General features: G+C 36.2%; 4 protein-coding genes and 1 long non-coding RNA gene across 5 annotated transcripts; 4 read left to right on the top strand and 1 right to left on the bottom strand.

The window, feature by feature from the left end:
- On the top strand, positions 3,451-6,242 carry LOC104732461 (probable chlorophyll(ide) b reductase NYC1, chloroplastic). Its single transcript, XM_010452010.1, has 10 exons — positions 3,451-3,931; positions 4,039-4,117; positions 4,223-4,358; positions 4,454-4,528; positions 4,621-4,816; positions 4,915-4,983; positions 5,077-5,216; positions 5,312-5,434; positions 5,536-5,728; positions 5,816-6,242. The coding sequence occupies exons 1-10, from the start codon at positions 3,632-3,634 to the stop codon at positions 6,002-6,004; spliced, it is 1,500 nt and encodes a 499-aa protein (XP_010450312.1). The 5' UTR covers positions 3,451-3,631; the 3' UTR covers positions 6,005-6,242.
- LOC104732460 (rop guanine nucleotide exchange factor 9) lies at positions 11,189-13,668 on the bottom strand. The gene is made up of 7 exons (XM_010452008.2): positions 13,277-13,668; positions 13,058-13,174; positions 12,806-12,960; positions 12,643-12,717; positions 12,292-12,564; positions 11,821-12,141; positions 11,189-11,718 (listed from the first exon to the last, which is right to left on the bottom strand). The coding sequence occupies exons 1-7, from the start codon at positions 13,500-13,502 to the stop codon at positions 11,350-11,352; spliced, it is 1,536 nt and encodes a 511-aa protein (XP_010450310.1). The 5' UTR covers positions 13,503-13,668; the 3' UTR covers positions 11,189-11,349.
- On the top strand, positions 14,514-15,279 carry LOC104732459 (defensin-like protein 37). The gene is made up of 2 exons (XM_019233894.1): positions 14,514-14,751; positions 14,860-15,279. Exons 1-2 carry the CDS (start codon positions 14,694-14,696, stop codon positions 15,072-15,074), a joined length of 273 nt encoding a protein of 90 aa, XP_019089439.1. The 5' UTR covers positions 14,514-14,693; the 3' UTR covers positions 15,075-15,279.
- Positions 19,450-20,209, top strand: LOC104732458 (uncharacterized protein At4g13230-like). The gene is made up of 3 exons (XM_010452007.1): positions 19,450-19,567; positions 19,671-19,727; positions 19,976-20,209. Exons 1-3 carry the CDS (start codon positions 19,496-19,498, stop codon positions 20,195-20,197), a joined length of 351 nt encoding a protein of 116 aa, XP_010450309.1. The 5' UTR covers positions 19,450-19,495; the 3' UTR covers positions 20,198-20,209.
- On the top strand, positions 22,598-23,961 carry LOC104732457. Its single transcript, XR_758854.2, has 2 exons — positions 22,598-23,278; positions 23,434-23,961. It is a non-coding gene; the product is annotated as an uncharacterized LOC104732457 (long non-coding RNA).

Below are 24,258 nucleotides of genomic sequence, written 5' to 3'. Positions count from 1 at the left end.
AGCCATTTTCATGACATCATCTTCATTCTGGCCACTTGATTTCAGCTTTCTTGCACCTCATAGCTTCCAACAAACTTGCAGACTGTTTCGTTGATCTTCTGCCACCTTTGCTTACAATGACTAGGCTCTCTCTTTTCTACACCAACTAGCTTAGGATTTTCAGCATAATAAGTTGCAATTCGTGACCAAAAAGTACCAAATTTTTTATCGACAGCAACAATTGGATCCTAGCTAGTGTTAAGCCAAGCACCGATGAGGACCACATCTTCTGTGTGTGACCACTTCCTTCTACGCTCCTTTGATTTCTTTTCACCTACAGGGCCCTCCTCAACATACGAATGGGTTTTAAGGGTGTGGCTTTCTTGTTGACTACTTAACAGGTCCATAAAACCTAAAGCTTCACTAAATGGGTCCATAGGCAAGTTTCTGGGTTGTGTTTATGATAACTCTCTAATTTACATGTTTTTAGCATCCTTTTTTGTCCATATTTTGCATTCTTTATACCTTTACCTTAGCATTTTTAGGTCATTAACTGTAGGAATTCACTTTTAGGCCATTTAGGGTGTTGCATTTTTGCATTTGGATACTTTGGATGAAAACAGGTGCTTAAGAGCCTAAAATGGGGAAAAACAAGGACAAACCCGAGCACGTACCCGAAGGAGCCATCGAGCTGCAAGAACAGTTCAAACCCAACACGATCGAGGAGGATCCGAGAGCAGGAAGATCTACCCGAGGAGTAACTCGATCTTATCCTCGTGTACCCTATCGAGTAGACCCTCGGGCAGGACTAGGAAGCTAGGTCAAAGGGGTTGCCATATATAAACCCCTCATCTTCTTCCTCGCAAACGAGCACGCCACAGACCCTCAAACCAGAGAGCGATAGCTTCTGTGAGAGAACTGAGCGACTCAAAACACTTTTCACTTTTTGTTAGACTTTATTTCATATCTTTTTATCATCTCTTTAGATTTCTATCTTGTACTCTTATCTCTCTACTATATCTTTTAATACAATGCAATTTTTGTTAATATATGCTTTTATGTTTCTTGCTATGATTTCCGAGTAGTGTAGTAAAGTTTCTAGGGATGGGATAGATGATTTTATGTTCTTGATCGGTTAGGATGTCTTAGTTTGATTGTATATGTTTAATAGATTCCCTTCTAGATTGGTGTTCTTAATGATGTCAACAAACCGAGAGGGTGAGATTAGATCTAAGGTGTTTTACCACCGAGAGGTGTAGATGAGATGCTTGAATCAACCAATGCTAGAGGTTTACTCACTTAGCCTAAGAGATTAGATGAGTAAGGGGTTTACAGACAATAGTGAATCGGTTCTTATTGCCTGCTTGGTCATGTTTCTCCAACGAGAGTTGGGTAGGGGAGTGATCAAGGTTGATTGTTTCTATCACGAGAGTGTTTTAACAAGATTTTACAGATTCATTTTCTAGGGAATATTTGCTTGAGGCATGTAAGACATCTGTACTGGTCAGGAATACTTAGGATTCGATTACCCCATCCTTAGAAGCTTTCGTATCTTAATTGCTTGCATTTCCATTCATCACTTGATCCCTTACCCGAACAGGTACACGATCACCTGCTTCGAGTAACCCCTCGAGTTGTTCATACTTCATTTGCTTACTCGATCACCCCACCCGATCCTGTACTCGAATGCTTAGGTCGTGTGGTTCTTTGTTTATATTCTTTTCTTTTATTATTTTAGGATTGTTAGACAAAACCCTTAATTGCTTGGCTTGACTTGTATTGTTCTGATTGCATCCTTCCTGCTAGCATAAACAACCATTTGGATTGATAACCCTTTGTACTACAACTGCATAGGGAATTGATACCCTGGGTGAAATCCTGCTTATCAATTTGGCGCCGTTGCCATTTGGTTGTATTTATTTTGCTACGTTTAGGATTTCAGCACTTGCTAGATCAAGTTCTTTTATCTGTATTGGTTCGGAATCTGACTTGTTTGCTTTCGTTTTTGTTTGTTTTGAATCTCAGGTACAACCCGAGCACCCACCCGACCCGTCACTCGATCACCTGGATCGGGTTGACCCTCGTGTACACACTCGGCCACCTACATGTGCATGCAAACACGATCCAGAGGTAGCCACAACTTGAGTCCTTTCATCGACAACATCGACAGACCAAGGCTACTCAGACAACAACAAGTTCACCAGCCGCAACCAGCAATCATTGAGGAGATAATGAACAATCAGAACGGTCCACCAGCTCCTCAAGCAAGGACCAACATAGGAGCTGGAGATGCTCCATCTACTCATATTCAAAAGAATGGTATTGTGCAATGGTAACTTCCTCAACAAGGATGTTGATGAATGTTGGGACCTAGTGGAGAACTTGGCTCAATCTGATGGAAATTACAATGAGGAGTACGATCGCAATGTGCGATCTACTGGAGAGGAATATGCCAAGTACAAGAGGGACATGAAAGCCCTCAATGACAAACTCGATAAACTACTCAGCCAGCAGTAGCATGTTCATGCAATATCAGAGGAAGAGCAGTTTTTACAACAAGATGGGAAGAATGTTCAAATCGAGGATGTGCAATACATCTATAATCAAAGTGGTACCACCAAGATGATCGATTTGCGGCGGCTGGTCGGAGGAATTGACAAGATATGCAATGAGTTATACATCTCCGGAGGAAACAGTCGTGCTCCAATCAAGTTTTGGCAAGGAAATGGGGTTGAAACGGAGATCCAAAGAGATGCGAAAACCGTGGTCCTGAAAAGAAACTCGTCGTGCGCCGTCGACATCTAAACGGAATTTAGATTTGTGATTTGATTTGTTCAGTGGATTTCATATCTGTGGTTATGGAAACTGGGTACAGAAGAAGGATGGATGGGTTGGCCGGAAGCTAAATCCAACCTTTGATTGATGAATTTCCCAGGTTTGGGGTTTCTAAGAGAGATTGAGAGAGGTACCAAAAGATTAGAAAAAAGGGGGAAAAGATAACAAAAGGAGATCTAAAAGAAGTGAAACTGAAGCAGAGGGAAACAGCTTTAATCGTCCTTTGACACTGATAAACCGGAGCTACGCCGATACTGGAGAGTGGAAATGAATGGATTGTCTCAAAATTCGTATCTGGGAGAGTTATATTTCTCGGGTTTTTGATGTGATTCAGCTGTGTACCACTTTTTAAATTCATGTGTCGGTTTAGCAAGTGATATTAGAAAAGTGATGTAAAATAATAACTTTTTAGTAGTGCTACTCAAATAAACACAAACTGTGAAAACATATGCAATTTTATCAATAGCCAAGTAATTTTGATCCGTCCTATAGGAGAGAAAAATAAAATATCGTGAAGACATATGCAAATGGACAAAGAAAAAAAAAAAAGGGAACACCAAATGACACGTGTCACAGTTAGGCTAACGAGATGAGGTTTGCGGTAACGTGTGGCCATCACACTTCTCTTCCTTGTTTCTTTAACCCACCGCCCTCGCTTCTTCTTCCTAATCTCCGATCTCTCTATTTAACGTCTTCGACGAATCGGAAGCTAAAAAAATAATATCTAACAATCTTCTTTTGGGTCCCCAAGCTCCTTCCTTACTCTTGTTTTCTAAGTTATCTTTTGCATGAGTTTCAAAGCTCATCTTCTACAGCTATGACCTCTTTGACGAAGATTCAAGTGTACCCACGAGTCTTGGAGCACCGTCTCTTCTTCAGAGATCCGATACGGGTCGGGTCAAGGTTGAATTGCAGAGAACGTAACAGTAGGGTTTGTGTGCATCGGTGTGAGAGTGATTCGGGTGAGAAAAAAGTTGAAAGAAGAAGAAAGGTTGAGAAATCGAATGGGTGGTGGAGTTCTTTGAAATCTGGGGTTTTAGATGTTAGTAAATTAGGCTTCTTATCTAAAGATGAGTTCAATCACAAAGTTGAGAAATTGGAGATGGTCTTCTCTTCGGTCAGTCTTTTAAAGTTTCCACCTTTTTGTTTGAAGTGTTTTTCATTCTTTTGTTCTCTAATAACTTGTAAAATTCTGGTTTTTTTTTTGTTGTTGTTAATTTGTAGATTGCTGTTCAAATTGCGAGATATATAGTGACGATGACAAGTACTGGAGCTATTCTATTGATTGGGTTTCAATTATCAGGTTAGTTAGTACCAAAAATATAAACTATTGTACAAGTTTTTTTTTTGTGTGAAAGTTTGTAACTTTTTTGTTTTCGACTGAGTTTTTGTGTTGTCTATGAAAAAGGTGGGGATGGTTCGATGAACTCATTGGTTTGGTATAGTTGGCTTGGTGGAATTATCATTGGAACGATGATTGGTTCCAACATGGTTTTGGAAGATCATTACCGAGCCGGTCCGCGTAATGTTGTTATTACTGGAAGGTAACATGGTTTTTGCATATTGTTTGATTCTTGTTTCTTTTGTGTCTTGTTTTGAAGCTGATGTGTGTGTTTTTTTTTATTGATCGGTGTTTTAGCACGAGAGGACTAGGGAAAGCTCTTGCTAGAGAATTTCTTCTCTCTGGAGACAGAGTCATTGTCACATCTCGCAGGTTGCTAAATTGATAGTGAAAATTATGGATGAGTTCTTATCATGAAATGAAGTCTTTATGCTTTGTGTTTTTTTTTTTTGGTGTGAAATCAGTTCTGAATCTGTTGATATGACTGTCAAAGAGCTTGAGCAAAATCTCAAAGAGATTATGAATAGTGCTAGTGAGTCTGCTAGAAAGAAACTGAGTGATGCTAAGGTAGTTGGTATTGCCTGTGATGTTTGCAAACCCGAGGACGTTGAGAAGCTGTCGAATTTTGCTGTGAAAGAGCTTGGTTCCATCAACATATGGGTAAAAACAAATATATTTCATTGTACCGTCTTCTAACTTTTTGTATTTTAGATCATATGTTTGTTTACTCACTCTCGTCTTTATTCAAATTTGGACAGATAAACAATGCTGGTACTAACAAAGGTTTTAGACCGCTGCTCGAGTTCACTGAAGAAGATATCAAACAGGTAAAAGTCCTTTTTGAACCTAAAGCTTTATTTCAGCTTGAGCTCTATGGTGAAGTTTCTCAGTCTACTAATTGTAATTGAAATTTTTGTTAGATTGTCTCCACAAATTTGATTGGATCGATTCTATGTACACGAGGGGCGATGGATGTGATGAGCAAACAGCACAACGGTGGGCACATCTTTAACATGGATGGTGCTGGTTCTGGGGGTTCTAGTACTCCTCTCACAGCAGTGTAAGTAAAATCAAATTCATTTGATACTTACTGACCTCTAACTAATTGGAACAAATTTTTCTGAGTCTTTTGTCATCTTGAGCTCTTTTTTGCAGATATGGGTCAACAAAATGTGGACTTAGGCAATTTCATGGGTCTATTGTGAAAGAAAGCCAAAAAGTAAAGGTTGGCCTGCACACTGCATCCCCTGGCATGGTTTTGACCGAACTTCTTCTCAGGTATATGCATGCCGCATATACAGGTTACGTATGAGTTTTGATTGAAGCGTTGTAACGAACAACCAAATACTTAGTTAGTTAATTTCCAACCTTTTTGCCAGTGGTTCGAGCATAAAAAACAAGCAGATGTTTAACATAATCTGCGAGCTTCCTGAGACAGTAGCTAGAACTTTGGTACCACGCATGCGAGTTGTGAAAGGTTCAGGAAAAGCTGTCAATTACCTGACTCCTCCTCGGATATTGTTAGCTATTGTCACTTCCTGGCTCAGGAGAGGCCGATGGTTCGATGACCAAGTAAGTAGAGTCTTCAAGCCAGGTTTCATTTCAGTGTTAGTTTTTGTCTTTTTCTCCGATTTTTTACTAAGATATTTGTGTTTGCAGGGACGGGCGTTATATGCGGCGGAAGCAGACAGACTAAGGAACTGGGCAGAGAACAGGACGAGGTTATCATTAACAGACGCGATGGAGATGTACACAGAGAATACTTGGGTGTCTGTTTTCTCTCTTTCTGTTGTTTGCGCTTTCATCATCCTACAAAGCACCACACCTAGCTCTTTTCCAGGCACATGACAACATCTATCCTGGATGTGTTTATACAAAAATTTATACATATATGTAATGTATAAAAAGGCTATATATATATATATATATATATAACAGAACCGAACTGTTCATCTATCATGCTGTCTCTCTGGTTACAAATGTAAACACGTCATTATTTATAGTTGTAGAATGTTTTGTTGTTGACAGCATAAAAGAAAAGATTGTAAAGTTTGGTATATGAGAGTAATACGAATGATTACTATTACACTTGGTATATATCTGGATGGTTGGATGAATAAGAAGAGTAAAGAACTTGATGATCTTGGAGTTGACAAATCTGGTATGTGAATGAATGAGAAGTACCTGCAAGTTTTTGTTTAGTTTGTTTGGTTCTTCTAGTAGTTGTGTTGCGGATTTATGTTGGTTATGCGTTTTGTTTTGTTAACAATAATCGGATGCAATTTTGTTAATGACCTTTGAAGAGTATGATCTCGTGGCAGACCAATTTGTTAAGACTATTAACACACACTCGTAGAATCCTAAAACCTAAATCGATTTTTATTTCTAATTAGGAACCGAGAAGCTCGAGTCAGAAAGTTGATAATGGACGAATTTCAAAGTTGAATAGTATACTGTAATATAGCACCTTTTTATTCCAAATATTAATAGCACCTTTTTATCCCAAAAATTATACCAAATCGTATAAATATTCACGAAAATCTCTCAAATCAAAATTTCCTAAATTTTTACAAAATCCTATAATCCGTACCACCTCCCATTGTACTATTATAGCCGTCTTCATTCTTTTTTTTTGGTCGAAAGCCGTTTCATTCTTCATAAAGAGACAATATCAATCGAGAGTCGAGACAATCAAATCATTCATATTAATGTGTAAACTCCTATACACGCTAAAGCGAATATAGCCGAATTCAAACAAAACAAAAAAGAGTAATAAAACCCAAAAAAATTCTGTTCCGATCAGTTCAAGTTCAAGTTTTGACACATCATGTATTTATGATATACAATTCGATGATTCAATTTCTTGTGGAAAAGACTAGCGCAATGGCTTAATGCATTTCATTGGCAGTTTGGTCTTAACAACTCGAGCATTTATTGTTTTTACTATCGAGGAACGCTTCAAATAGAAGTGGTTGTGGATTCGAACCACTGACACAAAAAGAATTTACAGTCCTTTGCTCTAACCACCGATAGGGTGGAAGTACTTGTCAGCTCTCGTCTCAGCTGCAGTTTCTTTCTAGGGTTATAGATTTGTGAAATTGGAATTAATTTGGGGATTTAGTTGTTCTTAGCGTCAAAAACATGGTCGTTGCAATATAATTTTACTCTGGTTTGGTCAACAAAACTTTACTATTTTATGATCAAGTCAATGAAAAATTTGTGATTAAAATAGCATCTTGAAAATTGGTGATTAAAACCTCCCAAATTTGAAAGTTAGGGATTTTTATGACACTTTTCCCAATTATAAACTCCCAATATTTATCAATTCTCTAAATAATTGTGATGCATATCATACCCTAATACCAAAAACTAAAACTTGTAAAGTTGAAAAAAAACATATATATATATATATATATATATATATTAAAGGGGTCATCAGATAGGAGCGAAAGACTATGCTACTGAACTGTAATCATGGAGATTATATCATCTGAACTATGCATTATTAATCCTCACTTGACCCTCTTTTTTTGCCAGCAAAAACAAAGATTTAAAATAAGATTTTGGAGGCCTCATTGAGAAGATTTGGATTATCAACATGGATTAATTCAGACATATGCTTGTCTTAATCGATTTAATCATCGGCCAATCCTAAAGAATAATGAAAAATTAAAAACAAAAAAAAATTGGGGACTCAGAATATGGGTGGTGATATAACAGAGTGGTCGGCAAATAGGCCTTTACGGCCGTTTTTACGACGAACGAGACCTTAATATCAATCGTCACTGTCCACAAAAAAAACAAAACTGAAAGATCGAAGAAAAATAAATAAGAATCTAATTCCGAGAGAATGAATTAGCAGAGATGGATGGATGGATGTGTTAAGCTTCTCTCTCTCTGCCTAATCCTATTTATACAGGAAAAAATAAACATGAAGAAGCGCTTAGGGTTTTCTAACTCGTTGAGATTCTGCCACGTGTTCATATCGCATCTGACGGTTACTCATTACCTTTTGTTTACGTTGTTGGGCTTATCATTCATTGTTTGGGCCTTTATAATTGACTGAGTTCATTGTGGAAACTGCACTGAGATGTCAGAGCATTTGTTTGGGACAAAATATTGGTCCCTTAAATATATTAATCTTATTTTGATTTTGAAAGTTTGATATGAGCATTGGTGTCTCTCACAGTTGGTCCCTTGAAAAAAATAATAATATTTTTAATTTTAAAAAGTATTTATTTAAATTAATAAGTAAAAACATATTAAAGTTTTAATTAAAATAAAACATATAACAATGACAATAAAAACATAAGAAAATTACAAAATTACAAAAACTTGAAAAGAAAACAAAACATACAATTAAAATAAAAATAAAAAACATTAACCATACAAACATCACAATTAAAAACTAACATTTTATCAAACATCTGCTGCCTGCATAAGTAAATAAATATACACACTTATTTTTTCTTGTCAAATTGCGTATGTATATGTTAACCATCATTTTCCAGGTAAATTTATAATTTTGATGGTAATATAATAGAAGCTTTGATAATGTAAAGAAGTACATGAAAATTATGCAGCTTGTGACTTTCAAAACGAGTTTCTATATACATGTAGTAGCTCTCTAGCTACGTGAAACTTCCAATATATGATAAAAAAGCAGACTTTAATATAAAGGTATGATTAGAACTCATAAAAAGCAGACCAAAATCTGTGATGGTATAAAACCAAGGGCATTTTATCGAATACTTGATGTGCATAGTTACCGAAGAGACACAAAAAGAGTCGACAAGAGAAAAACCATGAGCAGTATGACGCGCGAAGAAAGATGAAGCATCTGAGAAACTAAAGATAATACGTAAAACATCAACGGAGGATTCAGAGACAAAGAGAGATTCACAGATTTGGACTTTTTCAGTCAAAAACTCAACAAGACGAGATAAAAGGAAGAAGAAGAAGATACAAAAACATAAGCCTGATGAAACAACAACAACCACCCACACGTTGCCACTTGTTAAGAAGGACGATGCAAATTACGTCCCTCTTGTTAGCCCTGAGATTTAATATCCGATATCCGGTATCCGCTCCGGTATCCGGTCCAATCCGCTCCGAAAACCGGATATCCGGTCCAACCAGATACGGATTCGGATAACTAAAATTCAAATCCGTCTAAACCGGATATGGATCCGGATAAGATAGTTTTGACCAACCGGATATCCGGAAATCCGGCTTATTCACTCACCCTAAAATAACTTGACCTTTGAGTATAAAACACATATATATAGGAGGGCTGGAGGAGTAAATATTAAGTGTTGGGCGATGTGAGATTCAATATTTTTTGTCTTTTCCTTTTAGCTTTATCCCACATCGCTTGGGAGACAACTTTTCACACTTAAATGCATCTATAAATAAGTCTGCCTTTACTCTTTCTTTCTACTTTCCGTGAATGGGCCTTAATATATGTTTGAACCGGATACTTTGACGGATATCCGCGGATATTATAGTTTTAGTCGGGTATCCGCCGACCGGATATCTGGAATAACGGAGCCGGATTCGGATAACATAATTGTATATCCGCCGGATTCGGATTCGGATCCGGATATGCCTAAAAAGGCCGGATATCCGGCTCCGTCTCAGGGCTACCTCTTGTAGGAACGGTTCTACGATATTAATTTGTTTTCGATTTAAATCAAACATGTTATTACTCAAGGACACTTCAAAAGTACGCTAATGCACTTGGTCTTAGACCCTTTCTGCATGTTATACGCCGCCACCATTCTCATTTCTCAGTCATTCACCAAAAATTGTAACATTACTAGATTTTACCTCGTGGTACACCGCGGAGCTATATTTTATTTTAGAAAAGAAAAATACAATTTGATTAGTAGATTAACTATATATATATATGAGTATATGACTAATGTTTTGTATATTTTAAAGCTTTATCCCTTATATTTATACATTAATTAAAATTTAACCCATGTTCTAGCATTTGATTAATAATATTTAAAATTTATGCTAATGTTGCTATAACCCGTTTTGAAAGAAACCCTATTTTATGAGATTTTTAACATTTATAAATCTAAAGATTCATAATATTTTAATTTTTATTAAGTTTACCATAGAAATAATCATTTTTTTAAATGGTGTTAAATTATAAAAAGGTATATTTATTTTATTTAATAATTTAGGTAGAACTAATTAGTTTCTATAAATACATTTCGAATTTATTTATAACAATTAAACCAAAATTTATGGTATATGCTCATCTAACAATTACTATGTATAACAATTAGTTTTTATTTAAAAAAATGAATTTAATTAAATATTTAATGTCAATGGCATTCCTTGTAAATAGTACTGAATTTCAGGATTTATTTCATAATTGTCTTCAAAAATGTATATATAGATGATTTTGTCGTCAAAATTAGTAAAAATGTGATTCTGTAGTTTGGTGAATCAGATATGATTTTACCGTTTTGGTAGAAAAAACGTAATTTTCAACTTTTGTATGTTTTCGCGGTTTTTAATAGACAAAACAAAGTTTTTGCAAAATTATTATAAGAGTGTTGTTCATAATTCGTAGCCAAATCAAATGTATCAATCGGATAACTAGGATTTCATTATTTGTTATTTTTGATTGAACCATCTCTATCTAAATGCTCCAGCTTGGTTCAACCAAATAAGTTTGAAAATTTTGACTTAATTTAAAAAATTTATTTGATATTTACATATGAATGTTGCTCATTTCTATACAAAAAAAAAAAAAAAAAAAAAAAAAAAAAAAAAAAAAAAAAAANAGAACTGATCAGATTGCTGTTTCATTCACATATTTATATGAATAAACAAACGAACATGGTCTAAATTATCAGTATTGGTATTTGTTTTTCTTTTCTTAATATGTATATTTGATAATGGCATAAAGTGTTTTATATATATATTAAACAAATTATAGTATCTGTAAATCATGTTTTCTTTAAGAGAAAGAAAAATATATATTTTGAGAATGGAGTGTGGTGTTGACAAGTTAGTATACTTCTCTGTCCAAGAAACAAAACCGGAAGGAAGACAATTCTTAATTGCTACTTGTTTCATTCTTTTGCCTAAAAATAACACACACTTACGTACGGCTGCGCAATTGTATCATGCATGTTACTTGTTCCCATGTCTTTTTGATTGGTCTTCATTCTTCAATGCCTATCTTTAGGGCTCCTAAAACCATTCAAGTTCTCGAGCTTCTCCAAATACGAGAATTTCTTTGGCGTCAATTTTGGAGACTTGGGAGGTTTCTCTGACAGCCCTTTTGAGCTATTGTCACTCCAACCAATAAAATCAAGCAATGTTGTCTTTGATGAGTATTGTGGGTCAAGCTTCTCTGTTTCCTCTCCTAACTCTGAATCCATTTCTGTTGCTATCCCACCATCTGATGTTTCTTCATCTGTACATTGCTTTCGGGCTAAAGAATCCGCGTAAAGTACATCCTCGATTCTCGACATTTCCGTGTACCCCAAGCTCTCTAATATCCTTGAGTAGCTCTCCAAAACAGCGTGTCCCACATCCTATAGTTAGAACACACAAAGTGATAAATGAACCACAATGACCTATAACTAAAATTAATAATGATTGATGTCATAATAAAAATAATAGCATTTGAGTATTACCTTGTTATACTGAATTTTCGAGATGTCGAGTGAAGATTGGGGAAGACCAGGGAACTTTTGTTTAAGCAAGACCAAGATCGTCTCGGCTCTCTCTTCGAACAACTCTCGTTTCTCCAAGCTCACAGCTGATCCCCAAGAAGATTTGTTGTCTTTTAGATGAAGTTTCCTTTTCCATATAACAATTGAGGCCTCGATCCTGTTCTTCACATCCAACACTTTGTGCTCCGTAGACAAGTCGAGTGTTGACAAGAACTGCTCTGGATCAAACCACTCTTCTGTTATGCTCTTGTATAACGTATCTCCAAGGCTTACCCTTCCATTCTGCAATAATCTAAGTCTTCTCAGTCACCATTATTGATGTTTTTTTTTTAGAATATGATGATACTATATCATGATGTCATAGAATATAAATGTAAGCAAACTATTGATACTATATTATCCGATTTTTAAGACAAAAAGAAGGATAATCACCTTTGGAAGAGACTCAATATAGCTATCAGGGATAGTCATTTCTGAAAGAACTTGGGCATTAATTGCCATGGCGGCTTTTTGGACTTGCGAGACCGAATCTTTTTGAAAATGAAGCATTCTTCGGGATGACTCGGACAAGCCATCAGAAGGGACTTTCACCGGAGGAAGCCACCACTTGTCCTTTGTCCTATCATTCCGTGCTTGCTTCCCTTCTTCAGAGTCTCTCGACACATACCAAAATTCATTGTGTCCTCTAAAATTGTCCAATGTATCCTAATATATATATTTCAATATCGTTCCATCAAAGTAGTTGCATAACATACATGATTTTAAATATATGTGCACGCTTACAATGAGCATAGCGTCGAGTTTGCGGAGGGCAGGGATGTTCATAAGAAGATCACATCTTTGTCGTGTCACCATAATCTACAAATAGTCTTTGATTCAGAATATTATCTCTGACGTTGATAATATGAAACTGACAAGTGTTAATTAGCCGGTTAGGAAACTGAACCTCGGTGCAGACTCCATCCTTACTCATCTGTTGAGATGGAACAAACTCCACGATGTGATCAGTCACAGACAATAACCAATCGATCTCTTTCTTCCACCTAGCTTTTCTATCCGGTGCCATCGGCTGTAACTTTGTCTGTTCCCCGAATATTGACGCTACACATAAAAATTAAACCAAACCATAGATTTATTTTGTGTTGCTTGTGGATGAACAAAACTAAAATTAAAAAAAAAACTAAAGAACTACATTTACCGGCTAGATTTGTGATGGCATTTGATAGTGCCAAAGCAGAAGCTACACCTTTACCACCACCTGACATATCTTCTCCTAGAAGTAATTTTGTGAATTTATCTTTCATCATCTCCGTGTCTACAATATGTAAAATCCACAAAATTGTTTAGTTTTTTATTTTTCCTTTTATATCTCTAGAGTTCGTAAACGAATAGAAATAATGAACTTTTTTGTAATCACCGGATTGTTGCTTATCCTGTCTACGGGAAATCAGACGGGAAGTCATCGGACGGCTACTCTCCACCGGACTTCCACCGAGGCTGTCTTGAGTTTGACTTTCCGACATGCTTGGTTCCACGAGATGAGGTTGTTGTTGTTGTTGTTCTTTTCCCGCTGAGGAATCGAACATCCTATCAAAATTGAATGAACTCGAAATGCTTGTTCCTCGTTCCAACGATGGAACCATGGTACCAATACCTTTCTATCGTTTTCTTGTCCAAAATCACAAAATTCTTACTCTTAAACAAAAGAGAACTTTGATAGGGAGAATCATTAGTAAATTGTTCTTCGGATTATTATAACTATTGTATGCAACTACAAAATATTCTAAATACTTATGACAAATCAAGGAGACGTGGAACGCACGAAAATGAGGAAGAATCAAGAAAGTGTCACAGATTTAAGGATTTGAAATTTGTTCTATACCAAAATAGTAAATCAATTTTTAAGAAGAAAGCTTATTTAGTTTTTTTTTCCTTCTCTCTTTGGTGTTCAAAAGTAAATTACTGGTTTATTTGTGCTTACTATAGAATTCCTTTAAGCCCGGGAGAGACAATAAAAACTTGGCAACTATTTTTACAATAAACATAGACGCTTCATCAACTAAAAAGTTATTATGTTTTTAATGGTTACAGTTAATGTTAATCCACCATTTTCTTTTGTAAGAAGAGATAACTTCTAAAGGAAATTGTTAATACCAATTTTCTTTTCTCAAATTTGTTTGAGTAATTACGTTGGGTGAAATTTCGGGATGGTTTTAGTTGAATGGATGTGACTAGTTATTATTTATTACATTAGTTAAGTGTTATGCATTCCAATTATTTAGTTGTTTTCAAACATACATACAATAATTAGACAAAAACAAATACAAAAATATTTTTTTCTTACTTTTGACTACTTTTTTTTTTTGTCTCCTTTCATACTTTTGACTTTACATGTAAAATCAAAAGGTAGAGCAAAATAGTCAAAGATAGATAGGAAAAAACTCTCTCCAACATATACACAGATCCCTCAACTAACCCATTTTTCTTCTTTAAATTATAATTATCTCACTTTATTAGTGTTCCCAATGGCACCACCACCCTATCCTTAGGGCCCATAGTCATCTTCTAAAATCTTTGTAATTGATAAATTTATATATTTGTTAGGTGATGCTATGTATTTATAAAAATAATGTATGGCTCCCGCACTACAATGGGTCGAAATTATGTAGTAGCCAAAGCAGGACGATATTTAGGTATTTAAAACTTGATAAAGTAATAAAAGGACCTACACATAACGATATATAAAAAATGCGTTTTGCTATATTTAGAAGAACATTAAGATTACAATCAAAGGAAAATTAAAGAGTGAAGAGAGCACTTGACTATAGACAAGAATGGCCGTGAAGCTCATTTACCTCTGTCTTTTCGTATACATTGCCCTTCTCATTTCAGGTAAATATAATTGTATGCTCCATGGCAAATACGACACTCTTTCCGGTTAAGATCTTTTTCTTTTCGTTTTGAAAAATACAATATCTTTTTGATATGATGGCATAAAAGGGGTGGCTACTACTCAAGGCCGGACAATGACCACATCTGGGAGAGGACGGGGTGGGAAGAGTGGTCGGACGGAATGGCTGTATGTAGCCGGAGAATGTGCGAAATTACCACGTTGCAACAAATATTGCGTCTCCAATGGGTTTCATCTTGGTGGGTTTTGTAAGAAACTATCCCCTCAAGCTTCATCTCTTTTTTGTGTCTGTAAATATACCTAGGTTACATCAAACTCACCGATCTCTTCTTTGTTGTTGTTGTAGTTGTTTTTGTTTGGAGATATAATAAAGATTTTGTTCAGAATATACAAGCCTTGACTTGTTGCTCCATTCTAGTTAATAATGGTTTGAACTTGTAAGCCTTGTCTTTCTTTGCTGTTTAAAGAAGATTGAATCATGCTATAATTAAGAAGCAATATCCTTTAAAGTTTGATCTCATATCAAAAAAACAAACTTTGAATTGGTTGTATAGATGTGATACTGACTAGTGACTCGCGCATCAAGCTCCGTTAATTTGAATGTTAACTAATTCAAATTGTGTATGGACTCCGCCACTCCGGTAGGTTGTATTACTGCATAGTGTCGGCGAGTTTTGCAAACCGGCTTCGAAAGTTGTACATATTTGTTTTTCTTTGGTTTCTTCTTTCTAGTTTTGTGAAAAGTTGGAAAAAACAGATTTTTCCTTTGCCGGGAAATGATTACGATGTGGACCCATTTGTTCCATAAAACATATTATCATGTGGTGATCATCGATGATTAGTGGCAGATTTATAAATGTTTCTTAGAGGAAACACATTATAACAGATCTTTTAAATATTTTTAGTTATACATATAATTTTGATTATTTGAATTTTTCAAACTGGTCGGATCCACAGCTATGAATTTTTGAATTAATTATTCGAATTCCTCAAAAATTTCTTATACTGAGTTCACTAACCTCACCTACTCAAGACTCAAGAATATGACAGCGACACATCTAAAAATAACTGTTATAAATGGATTATAAATGGATGATCCAAATTAAAAAGTTGAAATTGAATGAATATTCATTTAAATTCTTACTATTTGCGATATTTTTTTTTTTTAAATGATTCAACTACAAAATTGGAAAAATGAACAAATCGCCCTAATTTCTCTCCAAGACACGACTATCGAGGAGCCGCCATCTCAATTTTTCTCCAACGCCGGTAGGGCTCCGGCTCGCCGGCGTCGGAGTCTCTCATCGTCTCCGCTCTTCTACTGCTTCTTCTTCTCCTTTAGTTTCTCTTTTCTATCGCTTTTCCCCCTTTATTTTCCCCTTTTGTTTCTCTTTTCAATCGCTTTCCCCCAAATTATTTTTCCAGATCCGACGAACCCCATCCTCACCTACTCTCGCCCAACCTTACCATCGACAGATCCACCAACGACACCTGAGTCGATGTTTGGTGAGGCGTTATCCAGAGGTGCGATTTGCCTCCGTTTTTGGACTCTCGTCTCAAAGCTAGCTAACCCTATGAGCTTGGCAGACCCATGTCTACTCCCACCGGAATCGCAGAGTCCTACAGCCTCTCCGGTCAGCCGTTGCACGAATCCTCTTCTACTCTCTCTGCGGATGAGCTCCGCAGCTGAACCCGGCTTGCTAGCACAAATGGTTTCGCCCAACCTCCAAAATTCCAGGTCTCCTCTACCTACCCTTATGTTAACTGGTAAACATTATCTAGGCTCTTTGGTTGAACTCGGTGTCCGAAGACTGCACTTGAGAATCCACTTACCTAGATTGTTTGGTAGAAACGAAGTGTATGTTAGATCCTTGGTCTTTGCTCATTCAATGACATTGCTCGCTAACTGGAAGAACCAAATCACTTGCCTTCTTATGCTAACTAGCGTTTAAAGTTCGCAACCCCATCAACAGCACCAGTTTGGTGTTACCAACAACCCAACAGCTCAAGCCTGAATCACCTCTGAAGCTCAGGTCTGTCATTCTTTTGCCCGTGTATAGCCGACTACATAACTTGTGTGGAATTCTTGATCACCATTTTCATGGCAGAGAGGATCCACCTGTTATGTTACGGCTTTACATATATCTATGCACCTGTTCTTAGCTGCTTCGGTGAATCTTTCTACCCCCATTACCCTGCATCAATCCTCTTGTCGTAAGCTCAGGTCTATCTATTATATGTCAGTGTCTCACCATTTACTAACTGTGTGTGGTATTCTTGATCACCATTTTCATGGCAGAGAGGGTTCACCTGGTATGGTATGGCCTCACACTTATCCTTTACGAATCCTGAATCTAGCAGCAATACAAACCATCTTCAGCATCTCCACCATCACCCGGGCTGTCAGCCCCCGAATCCTTGCCATGACCTTGTTTCTACTATTGACCCTCACCCCGGTGAGCTCTTTGGCTCTGATTCTCCTATCAACGGTATCGTGTCTTTTGACCAGGACCTATCTGTCATCTCTCGAGATCATCGAGGATGTCCATTCTTGCAATCATGTTCCTGCTTGTCTCCAACTGCTTGTTAGCACTTGTCTCATAGCTTTCATGGATCATTGCCTGATGTTGTCTGTATCTTTAGTTTTGCTTATGGCTTTGGGGAAAGTCTATGCTTGTAAACTTTTAAACTTAGGGGTTTTTCATCCCTCTCTCTGTAATGTTTCTATCTGATTGAATAGAATCATCCGTTTGTCAAAAAAAAAAAAAAAAAAAAAAAAAAAAAAAAAAAAAAAAAAAAAAAAAAAAAAAAAAAAAAAAAAAAAAAAAAAAAAAAAAAAAGAACAAATCATAAAAGAAAATTGTTCAACTCATTCATCTACTACCTCACACAATGAGTTTGAATGATATCTAACCTTTTTCAAATTCAAAATTTTCCAATCATTTATCTACAAAACATATTTTATACAAATGAAAAAAAAAATATCATACAAATATATGCTCGTTTTAGTATATCAATAATTAGATGATACATAATTATATTTAAACAGAAGTGCAGAACTAGTTAGTTTGCTTTTGAAGATTTTCATTAAATATATAATAGCGATATCTTTCTTTTAAAAAAAAAGGTAATTAACTGCAAAATGACTCGACTCTCTCGGGTAAAAAAAAAAAAAAAAACCACCTCTTCTTTCCCGAGACGATATCCCAAGCGATCAAACAAAACTACTTTTCTTCTTGGTTTTACAGATCGCCGGCATTTGCCGGTGGTGCCTGTTTTAGTTTTTAATTATTTTTTTTCTTGTTTACTAATAACTAGTATGGGATTACATTGGATTTGCCGATTAAATTTCTTCTTTAGGATGACAGCAACGATTGTGATCGTTTTCACAACTGAAACAAACGGTTACCAATTTTTTTCAAAACCGTTGTCAGATCCAAAAACAGAAGCACCTTTCCCAGAGATGGTTACATCGGTTGATTTGATTATAGGTTTATGTGTCCTACGATGGCTAAGTGCCGTTTGTTTTCTCTTTCTCATGGTGATGGTTGTGTTGGTGACTGTGCCAGCGAATTGGGTTGATCAGATTCATAGTCAATCGAGACTGAATTTGTTTCAAATGGCATCAACATTCAATCAAGCGCAACCAACTTCGGTTAGAGTCTTTTGTTATGGTGATCTGAAACGAAATTGTTTCTGGTGTATTTCTCCAATAGTGGAGCCGATTATTGCTTGGCGAGTAAAAGCGAATTCTTCTTCTGGATTTATTCAAGTCAAGCATGTGATCTCCGTGAAGAGTTTGTCAACTCTCCATGATGACCAATATTTTCAATATCCTTGTGGAGAAGGAATGAAGCATAAAATTCAAAGAATATATTGGTGTTTTGGTAGGCGAATATGGGATCCCGGAAAGTCAAGTCTACATAGGAACAATACATCGATGAACAGGAAGGTAATGTGTGATACTAATTGGCTGCAAAGTGTATGGCATTCCAAAAAACATGATCAAGATCCATCTCAAGCAATATATCAGTGTTTATGTTTATTCAAAGTAATGCAAAAAGCATTTGGGAGTTTCATCTATAAGGTGTGAGTTCTTTATGAGTATATGAAGAGGGGACTTTACAGATTTCATCTGTTGCCTGTAAGACTTTCGTTTGGAAAACAGGATTACTTCCACTTCTTCATCGAAATTGTGTTCAATTTCCTTTATTTGGTTCAATGGTTGTATTTGTATGGATTTGTAATGTATCATGTAACATTTTTATGATATAATAAAATTGATTTACCGTTAAAAAAAAAATTGCAAAATGACTCTTTTTGTAAAATATAAAAAGGATATATTAATTGACTATTGTCTGTCAAAATCACTATCAATTTTCACCAAATTTTACAAACATTACGTTCCGCCATCATATTCAGTACATACACTTAGGTGCATGGAAATAATGCAAATACTTTTATTAAGAATCAAATAAGGAACATGAGGTGCCAAGGATTGTGTTACATTAACACATCTATAAATAGCTAACTCGAACCGGAACCATCCGATTTCCCGAGTCAAACTCCTCATGTCCCACCCAAATCGATCCATGTGTCTTCTTTACATGGCACCTCATCTCCTTATACATTTTTCAATTCCATTATATATACTTAAGTTTTAAGCTTAAACTAATTAACAAACTAATCCCATTATTTATAAAACAGAAACAAGAGCGCTAAGAAATGACAAGCTTCGCAGTTGTTGCAAGACTCATCACAAGAGCTCGTGCTTCCATCCCGACAAGACTCGTCCATGTAATCTAGCTATTTTATTTTTAATGTATCGTATGGGTGTATCAGATTTTAATACGTGTGACTAATATTAATCATCCTTAATTTTTTAAATATATAATCAAAGGGAAGTACACGGAATGAAGCCTCCGTCTGTGACAAAGCCACAGAGGCTCAGCAAAAGGTAACACACTCCTCAAGCTTTAAAACAAAAACAAAAAAATTGGTCATAGAAACGAAAAATACAATCGAAAAAAATTATACCACATGGTTTTTGTTTACTTTTTTTGAAATGGTCAAAATATACTCTATTAATAAAAATATACGAAAACATGAAACCAAATTTAAAGGCATAAAAAAAAAAAAAAAAAAACCCGACTTGTTAAGTACTTTACAAATTAATGTTTCATATAACCAAATTAAACCTGATAGGTGGCCAAGAAGGCAGATGAAGGAGCACAGACGATCTCGGACGCTGCTGGTAACTTGAAGGATAAGGCGAAGAACACTGCAGAGGAGGCATGGGATAAAGTGAAGGACACTACGGAGAAGATCAAAGATACGGTCACCGGAAAAACCGAAGAAACCAAGGAGTCCATTAAAGCCACTGCCAAGACCGTCGAGAGAAGCATGAACACCAAGAACCTCAAATGATAACATACTGAAATTTTTNACGCTGCTGGTAACTTGAAGGATAAGGCGAAGAACACTGCAGAGGAGGCATGGGATAAAGTGAAGGACACTACGGAGAAGATCAAAGATACGGTCACCGGAAAAACCGAAGAAACCAAGGAGTCCATTAAAGCCACTGCCAAGACCGTCGAGAGAAGCATGAACACCAAGAACCTCAAATAATAACATACTGAAATTTTTGAAAATTTCCACTATATTAAATAAGATATTATTTACCTAATGGAGTTTGTTTTGATCTGTTTACACTTTGGTTTTGTATTAAGAACACGTATTGCTTTATTAGGTAAGAATAAATCTGGTTATGATCATATAGAAACTCATGTGTTTATTTAAATAAGATTAATTGATTTGATATATTTGTAAATCACAATTCAATTTTTTTCTATATATAATTGACCGAAAAGAATAACGGTGCGCTATGTTTTGGGTTAGTGGATACTTCAATATGGAACTCATATGTCTATGACCTACAATTGTTTTCAATGGAAATATGTGTAGTTATTTGTATATACAATTGTACAACTACTATTGGTGCGGAATTTAGCACCCTAACATACCGAACTAAACCAGAAAGATAATTCGATTATTTAATCGGGAATCCGGTTAAGAACCCAATTTCAATGTTTATTAGAGGCCTGTTCGAAAGAAGGAGGTCCAACAACGAAGATGGAGAAGCCGACTTCCCAGGTCGCCATTCTCGACTGACTTGAAGAAGAAGGAGCAACTTTCTATATTCTAGCTTTAGTTATAAGGAAAGTTAATATATTCTGTAATCAATCAAAAAGTATAAATAAGGGAGAGACTTCTCTATTGTAATCATCCAACATCTAATACAATAATTCAGTTCTTTCATTGTTTTTAGCAAAACCCTAATTTGAGTTCTAAAGATCTAAGCCCTCTTCCGATTTCAAAGCTTAGATCGAATTCTTTGAGAGATAACTTCTTTGAATTTGTTTCCCTCACTAAAAAAATTCGTTGTGGAAACCCTGAAACCTAGTTTCCATAACTACGAAGAAGGTATAATTAATAGAACTACACAATATAGAAATCATATGCTACATGTTTTGTATTCTGGCCTAAGAGTTTTCCATAGTATAGAATTCTGATTGGCTCCCGCCTCCCAGTAATTTCTCGCTTCTTACAATAATGCATCAACCCCCATGTACATGGATATACAAGATTGTATTTAACTCCATTTACTCTACATCCAAGAACCACCAAATCATGGAAATGGGATCTTGGTCATGGATCAGTAATTTAAGCTCTCTTTTTTTTGTCAAACCAATACTTTAATTTAAGAAGTGTTTAGTACAGAGTTAAAGAGACAGAAGTGTCCCTTTGGCTGCCTTATTGGTTTTTACATTTTGCTCCCGTTTCACAAAGACGAAGTCGTAATCTAGGAAACTGAGAAAAAGAAGAAGGATATCATGTTGAATCCCATAAAGCTCATTCGATTGAAACTCCAAATTGAGTGCTTTGATCAGCTGTTGCTAATTTGAAGCAAAGAGAATTTTTTCATATCCGAGATCTAGGACTTGCTATAGTGCATGCATCAGAGCCATCACCCCATAAGAGGGGATCTTACATTATTCGCTGTGGCTCTGCCTTGTTCCTTAGAGTGAGGAAGTTGTTGTTCGAAGATCCAACCAAATCCGGCTTGATTGGTCTCCTCTTTCCAAGATGCATCTAAGAAACATCAGATTGTATCTAAGTTAATCCTTTGGATCTGTCTCGGGGGAGGTAAAGGTTTATCTATCTTGGGTTGGATCTGAGTTGTGTTCCATTCTTTTGTTTGGATAATAGATTGGGATACTTCTTCTAAGCTTGTCGAATGAATCTGCTCAAATACTTTCTTATTTTTGCTACACCATATTATCCACAAGATCTTGGAGAAGAGTGGTCCTTGATTTAGTCCTACCTGTGGAAGGCAAATCAATCTGCTCGATAATCTCAATCCCCAATTGGAAGCTTGTTACTGGGGAAAGGGTTAGTGGGGTTTTTAAGGGTGCAAGATCCATACCTTTTTTACAAAGGGACAGTGGAAGAAATCAGAGTTGACTCCTCTTCTCCGCAGTGGGGGCAGCAGACTGTCGGATTAATGCCTCAGATCTGTAGGTTTTTTCCCACTGGTAAAGCATTCTTCATAGCTTTCCAAAGAAAAAAATTTACCTTTGGTGAGAACTGCAAGTTCCATATTTCTTTAAGCCAGTTGAAGTTTTGGTGGTTGGGTGGTTGAGGTGGTGGTTGGTCAACCGAATTTAATGCTTCATGATACCCCATTTTTGCATTGTATTCTCCGTCCTTGGTAGCCAGCCAAATATATTTATCTTGTGCTCCCATTTTGCTTGGTCTTAGGGCAAGTATAGCTTATTCATACTAAGGTATGGTAATGAGAATTTCCTCTCTGTTCCATTCCTTGGTTTCAAATTCTCTGTTTCTCTTTTGTTGTTCCAACTGGTACTACTTGGGTTGAAAGTGAGATCCACGGGTCTGACCAGATCCTCGTATCTTCTCTTGAGCCAATAGAAATCCTAGTTGGGTTTTCAGAAGATCTTGGCCAATACAAATTCCACGCCAACCATGTAATAAGGAGGAAGAGACTGAGTAGTCCAGGAATTATGAGTTGTTGCAGTATTTACCCCGTAGCACTCTTGCCAATAAACAGGATGGCTTTGTAAGTATTCTCCAACTTACTTTTGCGAGTAAAGCATCATTAAATCATGTGAAGTCCTTAAAACCTAATCCTCCATCTTTCTTTGTTTATGTCATTTTTGACCATGCAACCCATGACATTTTCTTCTTTTCCGGAGAGGAGTCCCACCAAAAGCGAGTTAGAGCCGACTGGATTCTCTTGCAGAGGGATCCCGGTAGTGTGAATCAAGACATTGTGTATGTAGGCATGGCAGCCAACACTAATTTGAGCATGATGGTCTTCCCAACAGTAGACATGAATCTTGAGGAGCAACTTCTGGCTCTTTGGTTTATTATATATGTCTACGATTTGATTGAACAAATCTTGTTTCTTCCTCTCAAACATTTCAGGTAGGCCTACATACTTGCCTAATCCTCCTATTTTTTGGATGCCAAGAATTTGTTGAACCTCTAGTTTGATATCTTTCTTCAGTCTTTGATAAAAAGGTTATTGCAGATTTAGCTTTATTTATCATCTGACCAAACGCTTTCTCGTATTTTTTCAGGATAGTCATGAGGGTTTGGCAGCTTTGAAGAAGACCAAGTAAGCTTTAGTGCAAATAATGAAAAGATAGGGAGACAAAAGGATTTCCTTACCATTCTATGAAGCTACTATTTTTAAGCTCTTCTAAGTTCTCAAAAACCATACTCAGTCTATGAAGCTACTTTTTTTTAATAGGCCATGACATTATTGACTCGTTAATTTGATTTGAATATACCGGATAATCAATGTGGTCGTTCTTGGTATCCTAATCCTTACAGATTTTGTGGTTAAAGCAGACATGAAGTTGAGAGTTTCCCACATTTTGTTTGGTAGCATAAGTTAGAATGTTAGTTGAAAGGTCTAGATTTTGACACAATCCTTATACCCATAGTCTTGTTAAGCTTGTGATGTGACATGCGCACCTCACAAAATGTCATGGATTTTTGCTCTTTGTTTAGTAACCTATTAGGCTTTGCATTCAACTCTCTGTTAAGCTTATTCTCCTTTATGACTCTTTTCTCTCGACGCATATTATAGTTTTTTCCATGGATTCCCTTACTTTTGGCTAATTCATCCATTAATTTTTCTCTAGTATCTATACTTTTTTTTACCATGAAAGTATCATTGCTAGCTGTATCTAGAAGATGCCTACACAGTGGAATTGCTTCTTTATAAATGAGTCATGACTCATGATGTACATCTCTCCGAAGTATTCTTGATCCTATTGACAAAAGATTCAGAATTTGGTGATTTGGTTTGACTCTTTCTCCTTGAGTTGTGTTGATTGCATAGCACATTAAACCAAATTATGTGGTTACGGCCTTCTAACTTGAGAAAACCCCCCCCC

Source organism: Camelina sativa, chromosome 12 (assembly GCF_000633955.1).
Source record: "Camelina sativa cultivar DH55 chromosome 12, Cs, whole genome shotgun sequence".
Taxonomy (NCBI): domain Eukaryota; kingdom Viridiplantae; phylum Streptophyta; class Magnoliopsida; order Brassicales; family Brassicaceae; genus Camelina; species Camelina sativa.
Note: the sequence above shows the minus strand (reverse complement) of the source record. Positions and strands in the feature narration are given on the sequence as shown.

What these genes read in the sequence shown, in the direction of transcription:
- LOC104732461 (XM_010452010.1), top strand. Translation starts at nt 3,632, where the DNA reads ATGACCTCTTTGACGAAGATTCAAGTGTACCCACGAGTCTTGGAGCAC. An exon ending in GATTGGGTTTCAATTATCAG is followed by an intron (nt 4,118 to 4,222) that starts GTTAGTTAGTAC and finishes TCTATGAAAAAG; the next exon opens with GTGGGGATGGTTCGATGAAC. An exon ending in TTGACCGAACTTCTTCTCAG is followed by an intron (nt 5,435 to 5,535) that starts GTATATGCATGC and finishes CCTTTTTGCCAG; the next exon opens with TGGTTCGAGCATAAAAAACA.
- LOC104732460 (XM_010452008.2), bottom strand. Translation starts at nt 13,502, where the DNA reads ATGGTTCCATCGTTGGAACGAGGAACAAGCATTTCGAGTTCATTCAAT. An exon ending in ACAGGATAAGCAACAATCCG is followed by an intron (nt 13,175 to 13,276) that starts GTGATTACAAAA and finishes TACATATTGTAG; the next exon opens with ACACGGAGATGATGAAAGAT. An exon ending in ATATTGAGTCTCTTCCAAAG is followed by an intron (nt 12,142 to 12,291) that starts GTGATTATCCTT and finishes AGATTATTGCAG; the next exon opens with AATGGAAGGGTAAGCCTTGG.
- LOC104732459 (XM_019233894.1), top strand. Translation starts at nt 14,694, where the DNA reads ATGGCCGTGAAGCTCATTTACCTCTGTCTTTTCGTATACATTGCCCTT. An exon ending in CATTGCCCTTCTCATTTCAG is followed by an intron (nt 14,752 to 14,859) that starts GTAAATATAATT and finishes ATGGCATAAAAG; the next exon opens with GGGTGGCTACTACTCAAGGC.
- LOC104732458 (XM_010452007.1), top strand. Translation starts at nt 19,496, where the DNA reads ATGACAAGCTTCGCAGTTGTTGCAAGACTCATCACAAGAGCTCGTGCT. An exon ending in TCCCGACAAGACTCGTCCAT is followed by an intron (nt 19,568 to 19,670) that starts GTAATCTAGCTA and finishes ATATAATCAAAG; the next exon opens with GGAAGTACACGGAATGAAGC. An exon ending in CCACAGAGGCTCAGCAAAAG is followed by an intron (nt 19,728 to 19,975) that starts GTAACACACTCC and finishes TAAACCTGATAG; the next exon opens with GTGGCCAAGAAGGCAGATGA.